A 23,763-nucleotide genomic window follows, 5' to 3' on the forward strand; every position below is an offset into this window, starting at 1 on the left:
GTCTGCCGTGTGTTTTAAAACTCAACATAAGACATATGGTTTCTGCAGTAAACACCGTTTATTTTTACTTGATTCAAGGAGGAAGAGTGTTTTTTTCCCCCTCCTAACTTTGAGAAGATGTGAATTGTTTTCCTAATGGTTGATTATAACCAGATTAGTGAAATCCTAATTAGTGGATTAAGTAACACTAAAAAGCCAGTTTCCTAGCATAAACCATATAGCGGGTAAATAGAATTTCTTACCTTGAGTAAACAAGTGCTGCAATCTCCAGCAAAAGGCTATGTGATGCTCGATCTTACAGGGTGCTTCAGAAAATAGGGAGGTGGCCAGATATGACAAGAAAGCCCTTCGCCTCAGTTCTCCTTATTCATATTCTTTTTGCCTTCAAGGGACCCACTGGTCCGTGTGTCTGGCTTAGTCTTCACACATAGAGATGCTCCAGCTAACTGGGTGCTATGCGTCCTTGGAGCCTCCTGTCCATTGTCCAGGATTTCCATTCTTACATTTTTGGGTCTTCTGATTCTTCCTTTAATTGTCAAAAAGGTGAAGGAAAGAATCATGGTATTGTGGTTTTTGACTGTCTGTCCTTTCTGATTTCCTAGGATAGTCCCCGGCCTCACGAGGTCACAGCTGGGCTGGGGAGAGAACTCAGAGCCGTGTGGCTGAGTGGTCTATGCTCCGGAAAGTGGGTTCTGGGCGCTGGGCCCAGAAGGTGTGATCTGGAGGGTGACTCATCCCTTCCTCTCTGTCCCTTTGCAGCGAGTGTAACAGCAACCGGGACTCTGTGCTGTCCTACACCAGCGTGAGAAGTAATAGCTCCTACCTGGGCAGTGACGAGATGGGGTCTGGTGAGTGCAGCGGCTCATGCTCCTGGAGAGTGATCCCCCACACCAGGATTTTGTTTTGTTTATTTTTACTTTATTATACTTTGTATTGTTTTGTATTATTTTGCCTAGAGGGGTAGTGTAGTTCCTTCCAATCACTTAGTCACCGACTGTTAATTGAGCACCTACTGTGTGCTGGGACCTCAGTGGGGAGTGGAAAGACAAAGGTCCTGGCGCTCGTGGAGCTGATATTCTTCATGAATGTCACAGACACAGAGCAAATAAAGCATACACGGCACACCCACAGATAGTAGCAAATGAGGTCACTCAAGTAGGGTGACCTGGCAGTTTCCATAAAAATGACACACACTCAAACCAACATTTCAAAGGACCCGAAGGAGTTCAAAAGAAGTACAGGAATGTAAGTCAGAGTATCCCTCCGCCCCTCAGAAGTGATCGGTGATAGTATTTGGAGATCATTGGTGAGCACGTGCTTCTGCACAGATGGATGTGTGGGTGGATGGCCGGATGGACACACAGACAGAAATAATAGTTTATAAATTAGGTTAGACTGTACTTGCAGCTTTTACTGAAAGACCGAAATTTGTTTTTATTTTAGTTTCATTGATTACAGCCTTTAAAAATTTTATTTTGTGAATAGGTCATACATCCATATGGTCCTATTTCAGAAGGCACAAGAGGGTGGGTGACGACAAGCCTCTCCCCGCCCTTGTCCCCTGGCTGCTGGCTCCCAAGCTCCCACTGTCCCTGCCGCCTTCTGTGCTCTTCCCCAGCTCGTCTGTGCCTACAAATTCAATTTTAATTATACTTCAGTTTAACAGAAGAAAGAGAAGCTCAAGTAAAATTGACGATATTGCTGAACTTTAGATAAATATTTCATCACATAAGATGTTTAGCCACAAGAAGTGTCCCTGAGGGGGTTTTAGGCAGGAGCTTATGTGTGGCAGCTGATTTAACTCAAACAGCTGGGAGATGTGTCTGGAGACTTGGAATCCAGCTCCTTGTCTCTGGCTCTCTGTCCCCTCATTTGCAGAATGGAATAATAACAATGACTTACCATTGTGTTATGCTTTAGTTCCCAGTATCTGTTTTGCAGGTGAAGAAACTGAGGTTCAGAGAGGTCAGGTGATTTGCCTAGTGTCCCACAGCCAGGATCTGAGTCTGCCAGGCTCCATTTCTGGCTTGGGTTTTGGAGCTCAGTTGCTGTGCTGCCTTCTTGGGAAAGAGGTTGGGAAGGTGTGGGTGGGGCAGGGATGGTTGGTGGCCATGGCTTCTTCCCTCTTCCAGGGGATGAACTGCCCTGTGATATGCGGATCCCATCAGACAAGCAGGACAAGCTTCACGGGTGCCTGGAGCATCTCTTTAACCAGGTAGGACCTTAGTCGCTGCCCCTGGCCGGACCTCGGGTTCCTCCCATCACCCCTGGTGAGAACAGCTAAGCCAGGAGTTGGGGGCAGGGGCTGTGGGTCATGGCCCCTGGAGGGCTGGTGGGGGCCAGACTAACCCAGAGCTTCCTGCGCCCAGGTGGACTCCATCCACACACTCCTCAAGGGGCCAGTCATGAGCAGGGCTTTTGAAGAGACCAAGCATTTCCCCATGGACCACAGCTTGCAAGGTGAGCAGATGGCAGTCCCTAGGCTGGGAATGGCAGGGAGACAGCCTGCGCTGGGGAATGCGTGCTGGATGGGGCAGGACACCTGGGTCATAGACAGCGTTGTCCCTCTCCTGCCCGATGTCCCTTCCTGGTCCTGGGGTTAGCAAGTTCAGCTCCTGGCTCAGATCCACCCATGGCCTGCTTTGTTTTTATAAACTGAAAATGATTTTTTTTTTTTTTTAAATGAAGAGTTGTAAAAATAAAGACAGAGACTATATGTAAGAGAGACCATATGCCTCCAAAGCTTAAAACAGTCCCTATGTGGCTCTTTATAGAAAATGTTTGTGGCCCCCTGGACTGGGCACTGAGCCTTTCTGGCCTCCGTCTGCCCATTTGTAACATGAGGGGAAGGACTGCAGCAACTTGCCAGATTCCCACGTTCCCCCCTTCATCATTTTAGCTGCGCTCACAGATCCTACCTACATCTTTACATTTTTAAAAACCATATTCGTTTGCTGTCTCTATTACTATTGACGTAACTTTTTGGGAAAATACCTCCCTTTTAAAAACTTAATTTTGAAAGGAATTTATTTAATCTCTTTATGCTTATGGAAAACTGGTAAAACATGCCATAAAGTGATGATTACCATGATGCTAAATCCAATGGAAGCATCAATAAAAAAATGTCATTATACTGTCGTTAAGGACAGTTGCCTTCCCAGAGCTCTTTGTGCTTTCATGAGAGGGATCAGTGAGTTAAAGAAGCATTAAGGATTTATTAGAACCAGATTGAGACTTTATTCTTGAAGTGTGGAGACAAAAAATTGACATTTATATCCTTCCACTAGCCTTTTCTCCCATTTACCCACCATCTATGTACTCACCCACCCACTTTTCCACACACCCACACACCCAACACGCATTCACTGTCCATCCATTCATCCATCCATTGACTCATCCACATGCCCACCCTCCCACCATCCATCTACCTACCTATCTACCATCCATCTACTCACCCACTCACCTACCACTCATCCACTGTCCATCCATCCACCCACTTACTCATCCACATGCCTACCCAACTACCCACCCACCATCCATCTACCAACTCATCCACGTGCCCACCCACCCACTCGCCCACCATGCATCTATCCATCTTCCTACTTGTCGACACACCCACCGACTACCCATCCACTTTCCATCCTTCCGTCCATTCATCCATCCATCCATCCATCCATTGACCCACTCATCCATCACCACTCACCAACCCAACCACCATCCATCCATCCATCCATCCATCCATCCATCCATCCAGTAATTCCCAAGAACCACCTTGTGCTGTGCTGGGTGCGTGGGACCCTGAGATAAGTGTGATTCTGCCCCTGACCTCAAGGAGCTCTTGGTTGAGTACAGAGTTGCTTCTAAGTAAGAGTAGGAAGTGGTGAGGAGTGGGGGTGTCCTAGCTCCTCTGCCCCTCCTGCTGTCTCATGATCATCTGTCTCAGGGATGGGCCTCAAAAAGCAGAAATGTCAAACTCTGAGAAACCATAAATATCTCAGAAACCTGAGACTTTGTAGCAGGAAGGAGGCCAAAGGACAGGGGCCTGTCTTTTAAATGGTCCTGCTGGGGCTACGTTCAGATCCCATCTCTGTTATTACTCAGCTGCGTGACTTTAGGCAAGTCTCTGTGCCAGAGCTTCCCTCTCTATATAGGGAAAACGTTAGACTAGGTTATAACTCCTGTGCCAGCTCAACTGGTTGTGGCTATAAGGAGGTAGTACCCGAGAATTTTTCTGTGACTATGTCCAGGCTTGGGAGAAAAGGGTGCAGTGATTGGCGATGTCTACCTTGGATTGGTTATAGCTTCGAGGTGCCGCAGGCTCAGACTGGCAGGAAGCAGTGCTGAACTTGATCAGCGATGCCTGCCATGAGCCTGGTACTATGAGTCAGTAGCACACTTACTGTGGATTTGCCCACCATGGACAGGTTAATTCCCAAAAGTCCTGCCAGCATCCTTATCTGGGATTCTGAGCTTTGGAATCTGGGGATGGGACATAGGCCTTGTGCCATCATTCTTCACAGTTACCTCTGTCACCTTCCCACCCCAGAGTTCAAACAGAAAGAAGAGTGCACAATCCGTGGCCGGAGCTTGATCCAGATCAGCATCCAGGAGGACCCCTGGAACCTCCCCAACTCCATCAAGACCCTGGTGGACAACATTCAGAGATACGTGGAAGGTTAGTTGGGCAGGCAAGGATGTTTTGTGGCCTTCAGTTCTTAACGTAGCACGTAGGAAGATCAGGAGTGGGTGTGTCTCCATGTCGCGCATCTGTCCACGCCCAGGGGAGCAGGAAAAGTGGGTGTCCCTTTCTTGGCTGAGTGTTCTGGTCCTGGGCCTTGTATGTCCTTGACCTGGTTGCTGCTGATCCTGGATGCCTGGGGCTTTTTGGTGGTGGGCACATGTAAACAGAGGCGGCTAACACTTGGGGTTCCACCCCTTGGATGTCTGGGGTTTCACCGCAGGGGGAGGTGGGGAGGGCCAGCTCCACTCTACCTTTTTTTTTTTTTTCTTTTTAAAGATTTTATTTTATTTTTTATTTGAGAGAGAGCACAAGTGTGCACAAGCTAGGGGGAGAGGGAGAGGGAGAAGCAGACTCCCTGCTGAGCAAGGAGCCCAATGTGGGGCTCGATCCCAGGACCCCAAGATCACAACCTGAGTGGAAGGCAGACGCTTAAGCAACTGAGCCACCCAGGCACCCCTCCACTGCACCTTTTCCTGACTCCCCTCAGCCTGTCTTTTCTCTACCTTCTTCTAGACGGGAAGAACCAGCTCCTCCTGGCCTTGCTGAAATGCACAGGTGAGGGCTTTGAAGAGGCAGTGTCCGTGATTGGCACACACTGGCATGTCCAGGAGAGGCCATCTTGGCAGGGGAGTGCTTGACCGCAGTCCAGGGAGACCCCTCCTGCTGGCTGAGGTCAACTTTCCGACGGTCATTGGGGCCTGCACGGGGAAAGTAACATCATGGCCTCTAGCATCTCTACAAATGGCTTAGACCTCACTTCTTCCTCTTGTGTCAAAGGCACAAGTCTTAGGGCCCTGGAGCTCCATCTCTTGCCATCTCCTGGGCCTGGGTGGATCTTGATGAGGGCTCGGGATGGAGGGTGATGAGTAGGGCGGCTCCTTGCCTGTAGTGCCTACAGCCCAGCCTGGGACTCCCGACCCAGCAGACCGAGGGCAGGAGGGAAGAGCTGATGGTGGGGCTGGGGGCAAGGGGGTGGTTGGATGTATTCTCTGTCCCTCTCCTTTTGTAGAAAGTCTTAGCCAAGGGGCAGCAAAAAAAGGATCCAGGTCAAAACTGGTCACTGGAAACCAGTTGGCAGAAGGCAGTCTTCAAAAATAATCTTTTTCCAGAAGATTGGGACCCTATTCCACTATTGATTGAAATTGGCCAGCTCTGCAAACCGTGTCCAGAGCAGGGGCAAGGACGGGGACGGTGGGGGGGGGGGGTTGGGGGAGAGGCAGGAAGGCAGAAGGTTTACTTCTCAGAAAGAGAAAATGGTAAAGTGCATTTCTTGAAACACGGAGCTTGGCAGAGCTGCTTGGCGTCATTATTCTCAGTCAAGGCTGAGAAATCCCCTAACACATGGAGTAACAGCTGAGGGTAAGGGTTTGGGGAGAGCCTGGGGAGAATGAAAAAGTGCCTTTTTTTGAGGGGGGGGGTGCATAGGCAGATGGATCATTGAGAGAACGGAGTCTTTTGGCAAATTGGCTTGTTTTCAGAGAATTGAGTTTTTTGAGGTTGGCTTTTGTTTGCTGGGATTAATTAACTTCTGGCAAGCGGGCCCAAGAGGTGGTCTGGAGGGAGCGGTTCAGGGCCCCCGGGTCGGGGCGGGAGCTGCTGACGGCACCCGAGCGCCCACCCGCCCTCCCGGCCTCTCCCCAGACACCGAGCTGCAGGTGCGGAGGGACACCATCTTCTGTCAGGCCCTGGTGGCCGCCGTGTGCACCTTCTCCGAGCAGCTGCTGGCGGCCCTCAGCTACCGCTACAACAACAACGGCGAGTACGAGGAGAGCAGCCGGGACGCCAGCCGCAAGTGGCTGGAGCAGGTGGCGGCCACCGGGGTCCTCCTGCACTGCCAGTCCCTGCTGTCGCCGGCTGCCGCGGTGAGTGAGGGGCCAAGGCCGGGCCTTCCGGGACACGGTACAGGAGGGCTCTTGCCCGCTCACTGGGCCCTCACATACCTTGTCATTCCTTCAGCACGTATTGAGCACCCACTGTATGCTACTGTCACAGGCCCTGCGGATCCAGCAGTGAACAAAGCAGTGTCCTTGTAGTCAGGAACCATATGTCCTCATGTGTGGGGAGGTGGGACACGTGCAGACATAAATAAGTGGTGTAGACCAATGGCTGTCAACCAGGGCCGTTCTACCTCCTAGGAGACACTGTGACGTCTGGAGATATTTCAGGTTGTTGCCACCGAGGGAAGAGGTGGATGCTATTACTGGCTAAGAATTTCGGGATGCTGCTAAGCATTCTACGCTGCACGGGATGCCCTTGCCCAAATGTCAGCAGTGCCGCCTTTGAGAACCCTCGTATGTAGTGATCTAGGCTAAGGGGAGAAATGGAAGGAGGCAGGCAGGTCTAGGGTGGCAGCAGTTTGAGTTTTGATAAGGTGGCCAGTGAAGCCCTCGCTGAGAAGGTGACATCTGACTGAAAAACCAAAGGAAGGGAGGGAGGGAGCCATGAGGATACTGGGAAGGAACCTTCCAGGTAGCAGCAACAGCAGGTGCAAAGGCCCTGAGGCAGGAGGTTGCCTGCAATGTCTGAGAAACAAGGTGCCCAGTGTGGCTGGAGCAGAGGGAGCCAGGGGAGCCTCAGAAGGAGCCTGAGGTGAGTCCTAAGAATTAACTGCCTCCGATTGTGCAGGCAGGCTGTGGTGGGGACGTTGGCTGTTGCTTGTGTGGTTGTGAGCCCAAGGAGGGTTTTGAGTAGACGAGGGAACAGGTCTGACTTCTCCACTTAATGAGTCACCCATGCTGCTGGGTGGGGATGAGACTATAGAAGGGCAAGAGTGGACGCTGGGAGGTCGGAGAGCAGGCTTTTGTAATAATCAGGTAAATTCCCTGGTGCAAGTAGCATCTCACTTAATCCTCATAGTGACCCTGAGGTAGGTCCTTCACCACCCGCATTTCAAGGATGAAAACACTGAGGCCCAGGGAGCCAGATTTGAACCCTGGGAGTTTGACTTCGGGCCTAGTGACCCCTCGGGTGCCCTGCTTTCTCTGTATCCCTCTTTTATCTTTGCCTGCCCTGTCCATCCACTCTCAGGGCTCAGCATCCGGATGTGTTCCTCTGCCAGCCCCAGGGAGGCAGAGCCAAGGCCTCAGCCTTTGGGAATGCTGGTGCCCAGAGCCGACGTGCCCCCGAAATGCAGCTGCGGTGGCACTTGCTCTGTGCTGTTTGCTCCTCCACCGTGCCTGCCCTTGGCCGGAGCATCCCCCACCGCTGCAGCTCTGTCCCAGGGACCCTGGAAGCCAGGGCTGCCGGCCGATGGGGAAGTGTGGCCGTGGCGCGCCCTCTGCTGGCCAGTGTCACATGCGGGTGTCTGCCTGGCAGGAGACCTGCTGTCATTTGGGGCCCCCCGGAAGGCAGCTGAGCCCCCAGCCCTTGCTTTCTCCTCTCAGATGAGGACTTGGGGCTTTGTGCATTAATTCATTAATCACATGATGTGCCAGGCTCTGAGCCGAAGGCTGCGGCTCTGAAGCTCACTTTCTAGTGGGGAAAGCAGCTCGAGAAGAGGGCATGGAGGAGGGTGTGGGGATAGAAAGAAGGAGTTCTTCAGAAGATAAAGAAGCCACCGAGTTTCCTTGGGTTCAGTGCTCAGAGCCGGCTTCTCTGAGGAGGGGACATTTGAGCTGAGACCTGGGTAGCCAGACAGCCAGCAGGGTGAATGGTCTGAGGAAGAGTATGCTGGGCAGAGGCTCTGAGCAGAGGCCAGTGTGGCCAGAAGGTAGCAGGCTGGGAGGATTTGAGGGATCAGGTTGGCCATGTCTGTAGGGCTTGGGACTATTCTGGGAGCAGAGGGAGGGTGCAGAGGCTTTGAGGCAGGTGAGAAATAGAATTAAAATTAAGTTTTTGGAAGATAACTTGTAGTCACAGGGGAACCTAGGCCCAGGAGGCCCTCGGCTACCCTGCTTCCCCTGCACCTCTGAGGTCATCCCTGTCTGCCCTGTGCTCGGGGGCAAGGTTGGCAGAAGGAGCCTGACAGAGAGACAGGTGTGATCCTTGTACTGGGTGGAGGAGGTCGGGGTGGGGGTGTTCAGGGGAAGGTTTGGGTGGCTGAGCTGGCAGGACGGAGTGATGGTCCGTATAAGGGGAAGGAAGAGATGTTGAGAGGTCCTTAAAGGTTTAGAGCTTGGGCACCTGGGCCCATGCTGGTGCACTTTATTGAAAAGGACTCTATTGGAGGAGGGTAAGCAGGAAAGTGGGGACTTGTTGGGTGTGTTAGGTCTGAAAGGGCAAGGATGGACTGGTGCACACTAGAACAGAGATCGTTCTGACCTTGGGAGGTACAGGGTAATCCACGAGCAAGTGCAACTTCACATCGAGCCCTGGACAGCCCAGCACAGGACCTTGTGCCTGGTGTGTTGACTAGGGTCAAATCACAGGATCTTGAAGTGCAATCCTGGGCGAGGGGTGGCATCTGAGACTCCTGTACCCTTTCTCCTGCAGAAGGAGGAACGGACCATGCTGGAGGACCTCTGGGTGACCCTGTCAGAGCTGGACAATGTCAGCTTTTCCTTCAAGCAGCTGGATGAGAACTATGTGGCCAGTGAGTGCTGCTTACCACCCCCACCATGAGAGTTGGCTTTCTGGGATGGAAGGGACTGGTCTGGGGCCACCCTGCCACCAGGCCAGCTGCCCAAGTTTGAACCGGGATTTAGCACTTTCAAACCTCTTGCTCCCAACATGAGTCTCGAAGCTGAACCTTGGGGCACATATGGAAAAGAGGGTTTTTTTTTTTTTTGTTTTTATAAGCCCAGCCATCTCCAACAGCTCTTAAAAGGGAAGAGCCAATACCCAATTCTTAAAGTTCTACCCTAGAGAAGTCCTTTGGAGTGAAGACTTCTTAAGATTTCTTAAGGGTTTATCCATAATTTTCTTCCTTTCTGTTTCCCTCTCTCTGCTCCTACATACTCTTTCACCTGCTTACTCTCCTATCTATCTCCCCATCCATTTATCTGTCCATCCCATCTACTTCTATCTATCCATCCATCCTACCTACTTCTATCCATTCATCTGTTCATCCGTCCATCCATGCATCCATTGATCCCATCTACTTCTATCTATCCATCCTACCTATATCTATCCATCCGTTCATCCATCTGTCCATCTATTGATTCCATCTACTTCCTTCCTTCCTTCCTTCCTTCCATCCATCCATCCATCCATGAACCAATTTCCACCTCCTTGTGGAGGTGATATCCTGTTCAGAATGCACAGACTAGAGTCTAGAGGGACAACAGGTGTCTTCTCAGGTACCAGTTGAAATTGATCGGCGGTGGCTGCCTGTCTATAGGGAGAGCTGGGCTCAGGGGCAACTATTGACTGGTTAGTGATTTTTGCTGTGGGTGCAAGATGGGGTGGGAGTGCCATAATTTTGCCACCCTTGCCATAAGCTCTTCCTTATGGGTATAAAGATGCAGGTCCTATTTGAGGACAGCTTTTGTCAGGTAGAGGCCCTGGGCTACCAGATGAGGGGTAGTTCTGAGTTTGGTGAAGCTCTGAAGACACAACTCCCCAGTGGGGCAAAATCAGTGCCTGGCCTAAGAAGGAAGTAGTGGAAACTGGGACCCATGGAAGGAGGTGAAAAGTCAGGCTGCTGTCCTAAGGGAGGACAGGGCTGGGAGGCCAGCCCAGTGGGTGGGAGGGCAGGGGTGTCTGCCCAGCGCTCTGGGGTGGGCAGACAAGGAAGTCCCGGGATGCCTCTCTGAAGGTGGGAGGCAAGGGGTTCTGAGGCTACTCTTTGAGGTGGTGAGAATAGGGAGGTCCTGGACGCCACTCTGGAGGTCAGAAGGTAGGGGTGAAGCTGCCCTAGTGAAGGGTGAGGGGGACTCCCCTCGGGCCTAGGTGGTGAGCCGCCCTGCCCCACCGTATCCTCCCACAGACACCAACGTCTTCTACCACATTGAGGGCAGCCGGCAGGCCCTGAAGGTTGTCTTCTACCTCGACAGCTACCACTTCTCCAAGCTGCCCTCCCGCTTGGAGGGCGGAGCCAGTCTCAGGCTGCACACTGTGCTCTTCACGAAAGGTGAGCTCTGGGGTCCCTGGGCATAGCTGCGGCCTCTGAGAGCACTGGGACCCAAACGCCTGCCCTCCCCCTTCCTCCGTAGCTCTGGAGAATGTGGAGGGGCCACCTCCTACAGGCAGCCAGGCGGCGGAAGACTTGCAGCAGGAGATTAACACCCAGTCTCTGGAGAAGGTTCAGCAGTATTACCGCAAACTCAGGTAAGGGCCTGGGCCGCATGCTGGGGACAGGAGTCTGGGCCCGGCCATGGCAGGGTGGACGTCAGCACGTAAGGCCCCAGACGGGCCCCCGGTGTGGCCTCGGCCTTTTCTTAAGCACCTGCTCTCTGCCAGGCCCTCTGTGAACATGGGCTCTTCAGATTCTCCCAGTTGCTGTACGCCAGTCTAACCCACTTTACAGATGAGAAAACCGAGGCCTCAAGAGCCTACCCAGCTTGCCCAAGGTCACACAGGTAGACAGTGGTTGAACTGAGCTTTGAACTGGGTCTGTTTCATCTCAATGCAGATTTTTCCAATTGAGAGGAGCTGCCTGTTTCATTCTATGTGGGGGATAGGAGCTGGAACAAGGGGCCTGGGATTCTTGACCCTGGGAGTCCAGGGGAAAAGGGTGGTCCTAAGGGCCTTGGCCCTGCCCAGAAGAGAACCCCCAGGGAGAAGTGGAGAGCAGGGGCCACCTCTGCCCAAAGGAGGCTCTAGGCCCAGGGAGGCAGCTCCCACTCCCACCACTCAGCCCAGCTCCCTCCTGCTCCTGCTTCACTTCTTCCTTTGTGGAAAGAGGCTGAGAGTCAGATCAGGGGTTTGGGGTATGGGTAAGGGCTTTCCTGTCTTGGGGCCTGGCTTTACCATTTGGAAACGGGAGGATGATGCTTTCATTCGTCTGTTCAGGGAAACTATCCAGCAGTATCGTTAAAACTGGTATCTTCTGGATCGACCCATGCCATCAATCCACCTTTGGCATTTGTTGAATATTTTAAATATTGCCTCTGAGAGCATCCACTCATCCATCCCTCCCTTATTCAGCACACGTTAAGGGAGAGCTCCTGGGGCCAGGTTCTGTTCTGGATGCTTGCTTGGGAGTCAGCAGTGGCCAAAGCCTCTTCTTCACCGAGTGCAGATTCTAGAGCAGCAGTCGCCCTGCTTTGTCAATAAAGTTTTTTTTTTTAAGATTTTATTCATTTATTCATGAGAGAGAGAGAGAAATAGGCAGGCTCCCTGTGGGGAGCCTAATGTGGGACTCGAGCCCAGGACCCTGGGGTCACAACCTGAGCCAAAGGCAGCTGCTCAACCACTGAGCCACCCAGGTGCCCCTGTCAATAAAGTTTTATTAGCACGTGGCCACGTTCACTTGTGTATGTACTGTCTGAGGCTGCTTTTGTGCTACAGCAGCAGAGCTGAGTAGCATCTTGAGAGAGACAGTCTGGTCTATGCAACGTGAACACTGTTTTATCCTTTACAGAAAAACATTGGCCAAGCACTACTTTCAGAGGGAGAGATGAGCAATAAGCCAGTCAACAAAGAGCATTGTAGCGTGTCAAGTGGTGACAGGGGCTCAGAGCAGAGAGTCAGTGGGACAAGAGGAAAGATGTCGGGGGAGGTGGGGTGCTGATTCTGACAGCAGGCAGGGAGAGGTGCTTTGAGGAGTGCGTGGCGGGGAGTGCCCAGGAGCCCACTTGTTACCCGCTCCCTGCCCTTCCACTGTTAGAGGAACAGGTGTCTGTGGATGGGGAGAGCAGTGGGAGGCGTTCTCAGTGCGAGTAGTGGGGGGGGGCGGGCAGAGAGGCAGAGGCCCCACCCTCACCCCATCTCTGTCTCTCTCTCAGGGCATTTTATCTGGAACGGTCTAACCTGCCCACGGATGCCAGCACCACAGCAGTGAAGATAGACCAGGTGTGCCCCCATTCCCTCAGCCAGCAGCGGAGCTTGGGCAGCGCTGGGGGCTGTGGGAGTCAGGATGCGGCAGATGGGATCCAGGGGTCCCACCCCAGCCAGGATCCTGGCAGAGCCGCCTCTGAGGCCTCTGTAGCGCCTCCTCCAGGAGCATCCCTCCTGGGACAACTCCGACCCTGTTCTAGGAATTCCAGCTGCTTCCCCATGGACGTTGGAATTCCCAAGATGGTTTCCCCCTGCTGGCACCTGCCCACCTGTGCCCTCCTCTCCCTCGTTTACCTGAGCGTGTCTCTGAAGCAGCCGCCCACATGCGATGTCTGATTGGAACTTATTGCCAACATTTTAAAATCAACAAGCTTTCCGATGAGATGGAGGCTTCTAGCTTCCCTGGAGAATCGGAGGGCTCTGGCCGTCCGGGGGCCGCATTCCCATGTGTCAGTTGGCTCTCCCAGGGCCTGTGCTCCAGGCTCAGACAGGCCTGGAATGTGCTTCTGGGGTACTGGCCTCAGGACTGGAGGCTGGGAGCTCCCAGAGAAGTGGTGGGCACAGCCCTTTGGGAGTTGGTAGTCTGGCCGGCAAGACAGTCCGATGACAGAAACTAGGGGCAGAGCGCCATTTAGTGCCTGCACAGGCGATTGAACAGCTGGAGGCACAGGGAAGGCTCTTCCCGGGAGGGTGCCATTGGGAGAGGACAGGAGGGGGCACTTGGCTCAGGTTAGCTGGGGGCACACGGTGGCAGGTGGAAGGTTTGGCTGAAATTCAGCGTAAACCGAATGCCAGCTTGCGGGTCAGTGGGAGCCACCGATGGTCCTTGAGTGGGGGTCGTAGAAGGTTAAGTGGGCTGTGCCCCCGGGAGAGGGGAGCCAGGGGGACAGCGGCAGGGGAGGGAGATGAGGGGGCGGGGCAGGGACCTCCTCCAGGGGCCCTGATGTGTGCCTGTGCCTCACAGCTGATCCGCCCCATCAACGCCCTGGACGAGCTCTGCCGCCTTATGAAGTCCTTCGTCCACCCCAAACCTGGAGCCAGTGGGAGCTTGGGTGCCGGTCTCATCCCCATCTCCTCTGAGCTCTGCTACCGCCTGGGCGCTTGCCAGATCGCCATGTGTGGCACGGGCATGCAGAGGTAAGCCGCGGTGACCCCGGAGTCAGGGCAGGCAGGGCCCCAGGGGCTTCCGCGAAGTTCGGGGGCGCAGGACAAGGAGGCAGGCGGCCCTGCCTGTTGAGCCCGGTGGTGGCCTTTGCCCTCTCTCGGCCTCTGGCCTCTGCTGGGGAAGTGGGGCTGCAGGGGTAGGCGGCCCTAGGAGGGCTGCGGAACCCTCTGGAGCGGAGTCTGGGTTGGTGCAAACGCCAGTCTGCGTGGTTGTGCTTGAACATCCCTGCAGCATCAACCGGCTCCTGTCTCCAGGGACAGAACTGGCCTTCATGGCCCACTGGACACTCTGCTTTCTGCCCTTTGTCCCTGATGCTCATTCCTGGGGTGGGGTAGGAGTCACCTTCTCCAGCGGGCCTTCCCTCTTTAAAGGGCACCCTCTCCCCAGCACCACCGCCCTCCCCTCCCCTTCTCCTCAGCAGCCCTACCACCGTGCCACACACGAGGTACTTTACTTGTGTATTCATTTATTCTTGGGTTACCAAGTGTCAGCTCTGTGAGGGCAGGTACTTGTTTTATTTCTCTGCCATACCCTGGCACTGAACAGCCCCTGGCATACAGCAGGTGCTCAATAAATGCTTGTTGAGAATGCTTTTCTTGAGGATACGAAGCACCATTGTCAATGGATTAACTCATTTCTTCTTTATAGCAAGCCACTGTGGCATGGCCTATGCCAGGGCTTCTCAGGCCAGGGCAGTTTTGCTCCGCAGGGGACATTTGGCAATGTCTGGAGAGGTTTTTGGTTGTCACAGATGAGGAGAGGAGGGTGCTGTTGGTGTCTAGTAGTCAGAGGCCAGGGATGCTGCTAAATATCCTACAAAGCACAGGACAGGCCCCCTGCCCTCCCCCTGCCCTGGTCCAGGTCCAGAGGTCAGTAGTTTCCTGGTAACAGTCTGTCCCTGTCTTGGGCTGAGGAGCCTAAGGCCTGGGGAGGGCAGCTTACCTGCTGAGGGTCACAGAAGTAATTATGTGGCTAAGACTTGAATCCTAGGGTTGGGCTGCAGAGCCCATGTTCTAGAATTGTTCAGAACAGATGGGAGAGATGAATAGATGTGTCCATGTCAAGCCCTGTTGACAAGTTGTGAGGCATTAAGGGAGTCACTTCATTTATTCCTTCAACATATGCTTACTGAGCACCCTTTCCGAGCTGGCCCTTTGGGAGTAACACCACAAAACAGGCGAGGGAAAGCTCCTGTGCTGTGCTGACGTATTAGGGGGTGCACAGAGTAAAGCAGTAAAACACCTACTGTGTGCAGGAGTGCTGGCTTCCAGGAGGAAGGATGGGCAGGTGTCGGGGGTGGACAGGAGGGAGATGGTGGTGGTGGTGGGGCTCTCAGGGAGAAGATGCCTGATGGGGAGGGAGCTAGTGCAGCGGTTATCTGGGGGCAGGAGGGGCAGTTCCCAGGGGAGAGGGCAGGGCACGAGGCCTGCCCGCAGCCACAGCCCTGCCCACCCCTCCCCTGCAGGAGCACCCTGAGCGTCTCCCTGGAGCAGGCGGCTATCTTGGCGCGGAGCCACGGGCTGCTCCCCAAGTGCATCATGCAGGCCACGGACATCATGCGGAAGCAGGTAAGGTGGCCCCACCCACCAGGTGGGCGGAGGGCAGGGTGGGATGCAGGGCCATCAGTGGCCCCCAGCCCCTGACTCGGGCCTCCTCCCCATCTGGTGAGGCCCCAGATTTCAACTTCTGGGGCCTCCAATGACTCCCCTCAATACCCCTCCTGCCCTCCACCTACATCCATACGCTTCCTCCCTGAACTCTGCAAAGGCAGATCCCAGGCCTCATGGTTCTTTCTTCCCAGGGCCCCAGGGTGGAGATTCTGGCCAAAAACCTCCGAGTCAAGGATCAGATGCCCCAGGGTGCACCGCGGTGAGTGGCTGCTCCCCCAGGCCAGGAACTGCGCATGGCATGCAATCCCCGCCTCACCCCCGGCAGCCCCCGTGGTGTTCCCATGGGGGCCTCACGTCTCATTTATGGGGACCCACTTTGAGGAGTGACAAATCCCACTCCAGGCACTGTTCTTATTTCTTTACCCAACAAGAACCTTGGGGCATTCTTTCCAGGTGGCAGGTGGGGACACCGAGACACAGAGAGGTGAAGTATCTTGTCCCAGGTCATAGAGCTCGCAGCTGTCCGTGGGGTGCTGGAGAGGCCCCCGGGATCTCTTACGTGAAGAAAACTTGAGGGGCAGACTGCTGTGTCTAGTTTGCTATTGTCGTGGAAAATGCATTACCACCCCCGCCCCCATACACACACCCCCGAGCACGGATTCTAACGCCCAAACACGCACGTGCAGACGCGCCTGTGTTCATATTCATAGTCTGCCAGTCCGGGGAGGGCCAGGCAGCTGGGGGAAAGCGGGAGCAGCCTGGATGTTTCTCCCCACCGCGCATCTTTTTATACCTGTTGAGTTTTATATTCTGGGCAGGGATTATGTGTTCAAGAAAACAGCCTGCCTGGCCATTCCTCATCCTCTTCGCCCCCCTCTTCCCCAGGCTTTACCGCCTCTGCCAGCCGCCGGTGGATGGAGACCTCTAAACGTGGGGACGGATGCCCGGTGCTCAGCTGCATCCTCTGGAGCTGGGCTTTGGCGGGGCACGGGGGGCCACGCTGGCCTTCACCAGAGCTCGCCGGGACTCCTTCCCGCTCTGGGATCTGCCAGCCATCTCCATCACCTCCTGCGAAGACAAGTAGTATGTCCCCGCTCTCAGATGAGCTGGCCCATTGGCCCTGGGCCGGCACATTCTCGACCCTTCAGCCAGAAGCCCGAGGGGTGCCGGAGACCCACAGAGCTAGCTGATGGGTGCAGCCAGGACCTGGGCTCCTGCCCATACGTCCCGGGGACACGGGAGAAGTCACGGGCGCTGTAGCTGGAGGCCTGCAGACCCAGTTGCCTCAGGATGGCTCAACCTGCACTTTTAAAACCCCTGCTTTCCTTCTAAATCCACATTCCAGGTGACACATGAGTCTCCTCCTCCCCCCGCCCCCCCTTAGCTTCCACTTCACCCCTAACCCCGTACTAACCTGCTCGGTGGACTCAGAAGAGCCGGGCCTCTGCCAAGAAAGAGGGACAGGGCACAAGCCCTGTCACCAAGAGGAAACCTGAAAGCCACACCAGCTTCCTACATGACTGCCACCGGAACTTTGAGCCATCAGCCCTGGGTGCGAGATTTGCTCTGACTTTATTTATATGGTGTGAAATCTCTATGGTTTATTTTGGGGTTTTTATGTTGTTGGTGTTGTCGAGATTTTTTTTTTCTCTCTGGGTTGTGTGATTATATATTTGACATTTTAAATTTCAAAGAAAGATATATTGTCTAACAGGGGACCAACATAAGGTAGCACTGATGACTTTTCCCATCTACTAAAAAAAAAAAAAGAGAGAAACTAAATTATTGAAAATTCAAAAATGTCAGTATTTCATCTTTTTTTAATATTAGGGTCTTAAGGTATCACTTACAGATATTGACTACAATTCTTTTTCCCACCCACCTCAGTTCTCCAGCAGCTGGTCAGTGTTAGCATGAATTCCTCTGCTCTCTTTGAATCTGGGGCTGCAAGGATTTGAGCGGCAATGGGACCAGGGCTGGGGGCTGGAGGGGGTTGAACCACCTACCCAAGGTGCTGTCCCGCACAGGTGTCTGTCCTGCAGCTAGGAGGACCACTGGGAAACGTGGGGAGGTGGCTTGTGTAACTTATTTTTTTGATATTAGCTCAGAGCAGGGCATTTGGGACTTCTCAGCCAGCGGGAGAGACAGGAAGCCAACCTGCCCACCTCCTGGCCACAGGGACCCACCCTGGGGTCGGTCCCCTCTAGCTTCTGTATGCCAGCAGGGAAGCCTCCTAGCTGAGGTAGCAGGGAGGGGAAGTCTTTCTTGTCTGTGGCTGAGGTCGGGAATGGGTTACCCACTGTCCCTGAGGCTTGAAGCCCTACCAGCGTCTTGGCTCTCTGGGCCTCCAGAGGGCCACGCTCCCCCTCTTGCCACTGTGGCCTAGGTTGCAAGAGGTGGCTCGTTGCTGGACACAGGTGACATGGATACAAATGATGTGCTTTAGCCCCCTGGTGGGAAACAGAGAGGGCCCCCCTGGGGGCAAGGGCCTTGTGCACTGGTTTACTTTAAAATGTACAGATTTTCTCATTAAATTCATGATAGATTTTTTATTATTATTAAAAGTCAGTTTATAATACAAAGATCCTGATCTGTGGAGGGTTCCTTTGGGGGGCTGACCACAGTGGTGTGGGGCGGCCAGCGTCACGTGTGGGGGTGAGCTCGTACTCTGAAGGCTGCGCCGGGGACAGACCCGGTTCCCATCGATCCTGACCTAGTCCCTGGGCCAGCACGTCTGCGGTGACGTTACCAGTCTGAACCCGTTTCCTGCCCTAAAATGGGGGTGGCATATGTGTCCTCTTGCAGGGGGAGAGAGGTGAGGACTACCCGGGGTTGCACGGTGGGCCTGAGCCTCCCGCGTGCCAGGGAAATAATGGTCTTCACATTTGCGTTCGCCTTGAGTTTCCATTCTGAGCTCCCATTTGACCACAGTGGTGGAAAATGGGATCATTTTTCCGGGCGTTCCTTGCCTCCTCTTGGGTGTCATGCTTGGCCTCCCACTCTTACATGTGCCCGAGGGCCAGGGCAAGTCCAAGCGATGCCGATGCCGCCGAGCTGCCCTCCGCTCCAGCCTGCAAGGCCCACTGGGGTCTGCGATCTGGGACCGAGTGGGGATGGAGCTCTCAACACGGGCTGATTTCCGGCCAGAGTCCAGGCTGCCGCCGGCGGACCAATCAGGACAGACGCACACCTGGACTTGGACTCAGGCGCTGAAGGCTCTCACCTGCCCGTGCCCGGGTCAGGCTTCGGGGCTCCCTGGGTCTATCTGCCCAGGAGGGGAATCTCATTCCCTGGGCCGGATTTGAGCTGCAGGCCTGTTTTGCTGGGCTTGCCCTCTTCCCTCCTTCCCTTCCTCTTCCCTCCTTCCCTGTGGCAGACCCTGACGTCTATGAAAGGCTCCCTCCGGGTACCCCCTCCTCTTGAAGCCTGCCGCCCTAGGGAGCCCCCTGAGCCATGATGTCTCCACCCAGTCGTGCCTTTCAAACCAGCACTTCTTTTAGTCTCCTCTTTCCAAGCTAACCTGTTCCAGAACTCATACTCTCAAGGCCCAGATTGGGTCCTTCCCAGAGAGAGCGATCCTGGTGTCTTTCAATTACGGGTTTCAAAGACTCCATCTCACTGTACAAAATAGCTGAGAGTGAATCCTGGTGGGATTTGAGGCACAGCAATGGGCTGATTGTTTGGAATTACCCGAGGCTCGTGCCTGGATCCAGGGAAGGATCCTCAGAGAGGAGACCTGTCACCTCAGTCTGTATTTGGAGTCAACAGGGAGGATTCTATGCCTTTCTTCAGGCAGGCTCTTGTATGGGAAGCAGCAAAGTCTGCTTGTTCTGTACCTGGGTACCAGAAACAAGAAAAGTGAAATCTCAGATAGTGATTTGGTTTGGAGCTGAGAGGTAGGGTCTCTGTGGCCTTGAGCAAGTCACATCCCTCCTCAGACACAGACAGAGCTTTGTCTGCATAAGTGAGGGGGTGGGGGGAAGCCCAGGACCTGCTTTGGGCTCAGGAAGGCCTTTCTCACTGTACAAGATGAAACACAAAGTGCTACCCGGAGTGAGGGGGCATGTTATGTCAAACTGGTGGCCTGCAGGTTGAAACTTGGAAATAGATATGGGTTTTGTTTTTTTTTTCCCAATATGGTGTTTTCATAATTTTGAATTAGACACTTGACAATCAGCAGATTTCACTTCCAAATTCTGATTTTTTTGTTTCTAGTGAAAATTCAGAAGTTCTGGTCCCACTGCCTGACATTGCTGCCTGGCTATGGCGGCTGTGGTTGAGGAGGGCCACCACCTTTGGGCAAGGTGCCAGCTCTCCTGTCCTCTGCAGCTGCACCTGGCCCAGCACAGCCCCTTACCTGACCTTCTTGTCTCTGGGCTGGACTTGCTCAGGCAAGCTTGGCCAGTGCCTGCCTCATGACTGTCCAGATCCTCGGCTCTTGACTCATCCTGGTGATGTTGGCTGAGCGAGGATCTGGTGACCTGGCTACTGGGCCGGTCAATGGAGCATCAAGGGGAGGGCAAAACCCCATAGCTGATGAATCTCTTGAACTTCTGAGCTGGGCTTCCAGAATTCCTCTGCACCTTGGTTTCTTCCAACTGTCAAATGGAACTGACTCAAAAATGGCCCCTTGGCGTGGATGGTGTCAAGGGCCACTCAGGAAGCCAAAGGTGGGATGGGGGTGTATTGGCCACTTTATCACTTTGTCTAAACTTAAATGTCCATGCATTTACCATCCTCCTTTCCTGCCAGTAAGAGCACCCTGGGAGTAGGAGCCCTATCCCTCCCGTGTGTTGTGTCCCCAGGGTCTAGCCCAGTGCTGGACATCAGTGAACCATGGCTAAATAAAAGAAGGATCAAGATGATCGGAGCCAGGAACCCAGGCCACAGCCAAAGCTCGTGCCTCTAATCATGTGCTCTGCACCTGGCCTTATTCTGGGGCTTATTGTTGAGGGCTGTGAGGATCTGGCCTGAGACCTTTGAAGTCGGATAACCTTGCCTCCCCCCTGAACCTGGAAGTCTTCGGTACTTGCTGGGTGCCCTCTCTTGAAAGGTCACCTCCCTTGGAGCCTCAGTTTCCTTCTCTGAGAAATGGAGTTTATTCATCTGGCTGTGTTGTTGGGAGACAAATGATCTCCAGGATTCCCAAATTTAACTTCCAGGGGATAAATGTGGTGCTCTGTCCTTCCAGCAGGTGGCATCAGAGACCGTGTAGTGACAGGAGGTTCGGTTACCTGGGCTCTCGTCCTGCCAGGTCCTGCCAACGGCTTCCAACCCAAATGCTGGCCGCTGGGTGCCCACATTTGGGACAGAGGTGGCCTGGAAGTGCTGGTTAGAACTGTCTGGATGATGAGCACTGGCTCCTGCCCTTCTGGCCCGGGATTGGCCTGACTTGGTGTGGATATTTTCTCTTTTTCTTTATTTTTCCATTTTTTTGTTATTGCTCTTTCTTGATTATTTTTGTCTTCCGCTCCATATCTTTCTTTCCTAGATTTTCTGTTGTTTCTTTGTCTTGTAACATATGTCTGTGAGGTCGAATCTATATTCTTTTTTTAAAAAAAATTGTGCATTTCCTTCTCTCTCTTCTTTCACCCCTTGCACTTGGATGTATGAGAAGGATGTGAAAGACCCTTGTACACTGTAAAATGAGGTGCTCACCAGGGCTGCAGCCAGGAACTCGCCAATGACTAATGTCATTAGTACACCCTGGCCTGGAACGAGGCCGCGCCTGGAAGCACGGACCGCAAGGTGGCGCTGTGGGCCAGGTTGTCCAGACTTGAGTCTCCCAGAGCACCTGGGGTGGGGGCTCCAGCTGTAAGTCTCTGGGGTTTGGGGCTTTGCGGGGACTGGGGGGGGGGGTGAGTCAGATAGCCTGGCCCAAAGTGGCCTTCTCTGGGTACTTAGCAACATCTCCTGGAGGGTCAGGGGAGGGCGGTAGGGCCCCAGAGCCCAAGGCGTCCTGTGTGCCTCAGTTTCCCTACCTAGGATGAGAGTATGTACAACTCAATTCCTCAAAAAAGGACTTACCCTCTGACCAGCCTGGCCTCCCTCAGACTCCTTTGTAGGATTCATAGCAACGTTCAGGATCTTTCAGGTGTGTTGAGCTCTCAGTGTCTATTGGATACTTGGCTGGGCGGTGTAAAGGCATCACCTGGTACAATCCACATTCCAAAAACTCTTTTTAAAGATTTTATTTATTTATTCATGAGAGACAATGAGGGAGCTCCCCTGTGGGGAGCCTGATGCAGGGCTTGATCTCAGGACCCTGGGATCATGACCTGAGCTGAAGGCAGATGCTCAACCACTGAACCACCCAGGTGCCCCAGATGTGATCTTCTTACCAGCCTTTTGTGTATGACAAGGGCTCCATTCTACAGAGGAGGAGGTGGGGACAGATAGTTCTAAGTGACTTATCCAGAGTCACACAGCTCAAATATCCCAGCCCCAGCTGTGGTAGCAACGTTACATTTAGCAAGTGGGAAACACAGTGGCTGCTGGATTTCTTGGACTCTGCCCATGTGCACCATGGGAGAATCTGACCTTTAGCCCAGAACCTGGCAGAAATAGGGGCAGAGGAGGGGAAGAGTGAGGAGGTCACTTGATTAAGGAAGACCTGTGGGCTGTTTTGGGAAGCAGAAAGGGCCTTGCTGCTCTTGCCCTGGGTTGCTGCGTCAGGGTCTTTGCACAGGTTCCCACAGCCTGGAGTGCTCTTCCCCCAGCTGGCCTCAGGCTTTGCTCCCTCTTTTTACTCACTCCTGCTCAAATGTCACCCCCTCCCCCCTTCCTTCGTGACCGCCCTCCTCTGCATCGCATCTACCACCACCTGCCAGAAGTGTGCATTGGCCCACTTCCCGTCTCTGGCACTACATCCAGGTTGGCTCACAGGGCAGGGGCCCTTGTTCACCACATTTATTAGGGACTCGCCGTTCATCAGAATGCAGTGGGAAAGCCTTCTAATGGGTCCCCAGCCTAGAACCTCAGCGCTGAGAGCCACACTGGGCTCTGGGCTGCCTCTGCCGTGTGTCCCGACTGGTTTCCCTGTCGCCACGGCCGCGGGAGCAGAAGCCCAGGGCAGGCCTGGCGGCCCAGATGCGTAGGAAGGTGTCCGCTGGGGTCGGCCCGCCGCAAGCACCACCAGCGTCGCTGCTTCTTGGGGGTCCCCCCTGTGCCCGGCGCCGTCCTGGGCATGTGAGTGCCGCGCGTCGGAATGCTGGAGGCGCCCGCTGTCTGCCGAGGTTAACCCTCGGAGTCTTGGCGCAGTAGGTTCTTGCAGATGTTCTTTCAATCCCATGGACTCCAGTGGACAGAATCAGGGAACGAGGGGTGCAGGCTGGGGTGGGGGACAGCGCATCCCCACTGTCGAGGATTCTGATCACTAATCCTCACGAATTCTCACGGCACCTGTGAGAAGACACAATTACTGTCCCATTTTACAGATGAGAAAACAGGTGGGACGTGTTAAGTGACCTGCCTGAGGTCACGAAGCCTTGGAGCTGGGATCGAGCGCACCAGCCTCCAGCTCCCCGGGTGTTTGAGCACCTCCCAGGTGGGCAGAAGCAGCCAGTGCTGAGGGGGCTCCGGCCTCTGCAGTCTCCCCGACCCCCTGCCTCGCTGGCTCACTGCCCTCCAGCCCCCAGGACCCCCTGTCTGTTCCTTGGGGTCTGTAATCTCGTTCCTTGTCCCATTTCGGGAACTTTGCGCTTGTTGTTTTCTCTGCCTGGAGCCCTCTTGCCGGCTGCCTCTCCTGTGGCTGCCTCCTTCCTGTTGGTTATTCAGATTGCAATGCCACCTCCTCCAAGAGGCCTTCCAGATTGAGTAAAGATATCCTCACATATTGACTCTCACACAGCATGCTCTTTCCTACTGCTTAAGATCCAGTCTTTATTTAGTCTCCTTTTGCCTTTCTTAACTCACGTGTCCTTGGTCTACTCCAAGCGGCCTGCAGCTTCGGGGAGGGCCGGGCCCCCCTTGCTCACACCTGTCTCCTCAGTTCCTAGCACAGTGGCACAGTAGGTGCTCGGTCAGTACTTGTTGACTCTGGTCGAATGAAGCAGTGAATGAATGGCCGTGGCAGGGAGGATGAACTTACGGCTGCCTCCTCATGAGGTATTTATGGTTATTTAATCTTCAGGCTTTGGAAAGTCCACGAGTATGTCTCTGCTCCTTCCCTGGGTGGGATAATTCTGCTCCTGACCCATTTGGAGCCCTTCTGCTTCACCCAGGCCTCAAGACCTTGCTGGGACGAAGCTGAATGGTCCGTGTGAATGTTCTTCCATCAGGCTGGACCCGAGTCACCAGGTGTTGGGTCTGATTTGGCGGGAGGGCACGGCTGACGATGCAAAGCCACCCCACCCTATCCAGGGTGTGTC

The 23,763-nt window shown here is 54.0% G+C and overlaps 1 protein-coding gene across 1 annotated transcript in view; it reads left to right on the forward strand.

The window, feature by feature from the left end:
• Positions 1 to 17,970, forward strand: part of PREX1 (phosphatidylinositol-3,4,5-trisphosphate dependent Rac exchange factor 1) — a 179,052-nt gene extending 161,082 nt beyond the window's left edge. The window contains exons 27-40 of the mRNA XM_041733137.1: positions 760 to 848; positions 2,133 to 2,215; positions 2,370 to 2,460; positions 4,547 to 4,675; positions 5,255 to 5,296; positions 6,383 to 6,603; positions 9,173 to 9,272; positions 10,608 to 10,751; positions 10,834 to 10,948; positions 12,568 to 12,634; positions 13,584 to 13,756; positions 15,250 to 15,352; positions 15,586 to 15,653; positions 16,280 to 17,970. Coding sequence (XP_041589071.1) covers positions 760 to 848; positions 2,133 to 2,215; positions 2,370 to 2,460; positions 4,547 to 4,675; positions 5,255 to 5,296; positions 6,383 to 6,603; positions 9,173 to 9,272; positions 10,608 to 10,751; positions 10,834 to 10,948; positions 12,568 to 12,634; positions 13,584 to 13,756; positions 15,250 to 15,352; positions 15,586 to 15,653; positions 16,280 to 16,322 — 1,468 coding nt within the window. The 3' untranslated portion in view covers positions 16,323 to 17,970. The remainder of the gene's footprint in view (positions 1 to 759; positions 849 to 2,132; positions 2,216 to 2,369; positions 2,461 to 4,546; positions 4,676 to 5,254; positions 5,297 to 6,382; positions 6,604 to 9,172; positions 9,273 to 10,607; positions 10,752 to 10,833; positions 10,949 to 12,567; positions 12,635 to 13,583; positions 13,757 to 15,249; positions 15,353 to 15,585; positions 15,654 to 16,279) is intronic.
• Positions 17,971 to 23,763: the final 5,793 nt, after the last annotated feature.

Source organism: Vulpes lagopus, chromosome 18 (genome assembly GCF_018345385.1).
Source record: "Vulpes lagopus strain Blue_001 chromosome 18, ASM1834538v1, whole genome shotgun sequence".
NCBI classification, from domain to species: domain Eukaryota; kingdom Metazoa; phylum Chordata; class Mammalia; order Carnivora; family Canidae; genus Vulpes; species Vulpes lagopus.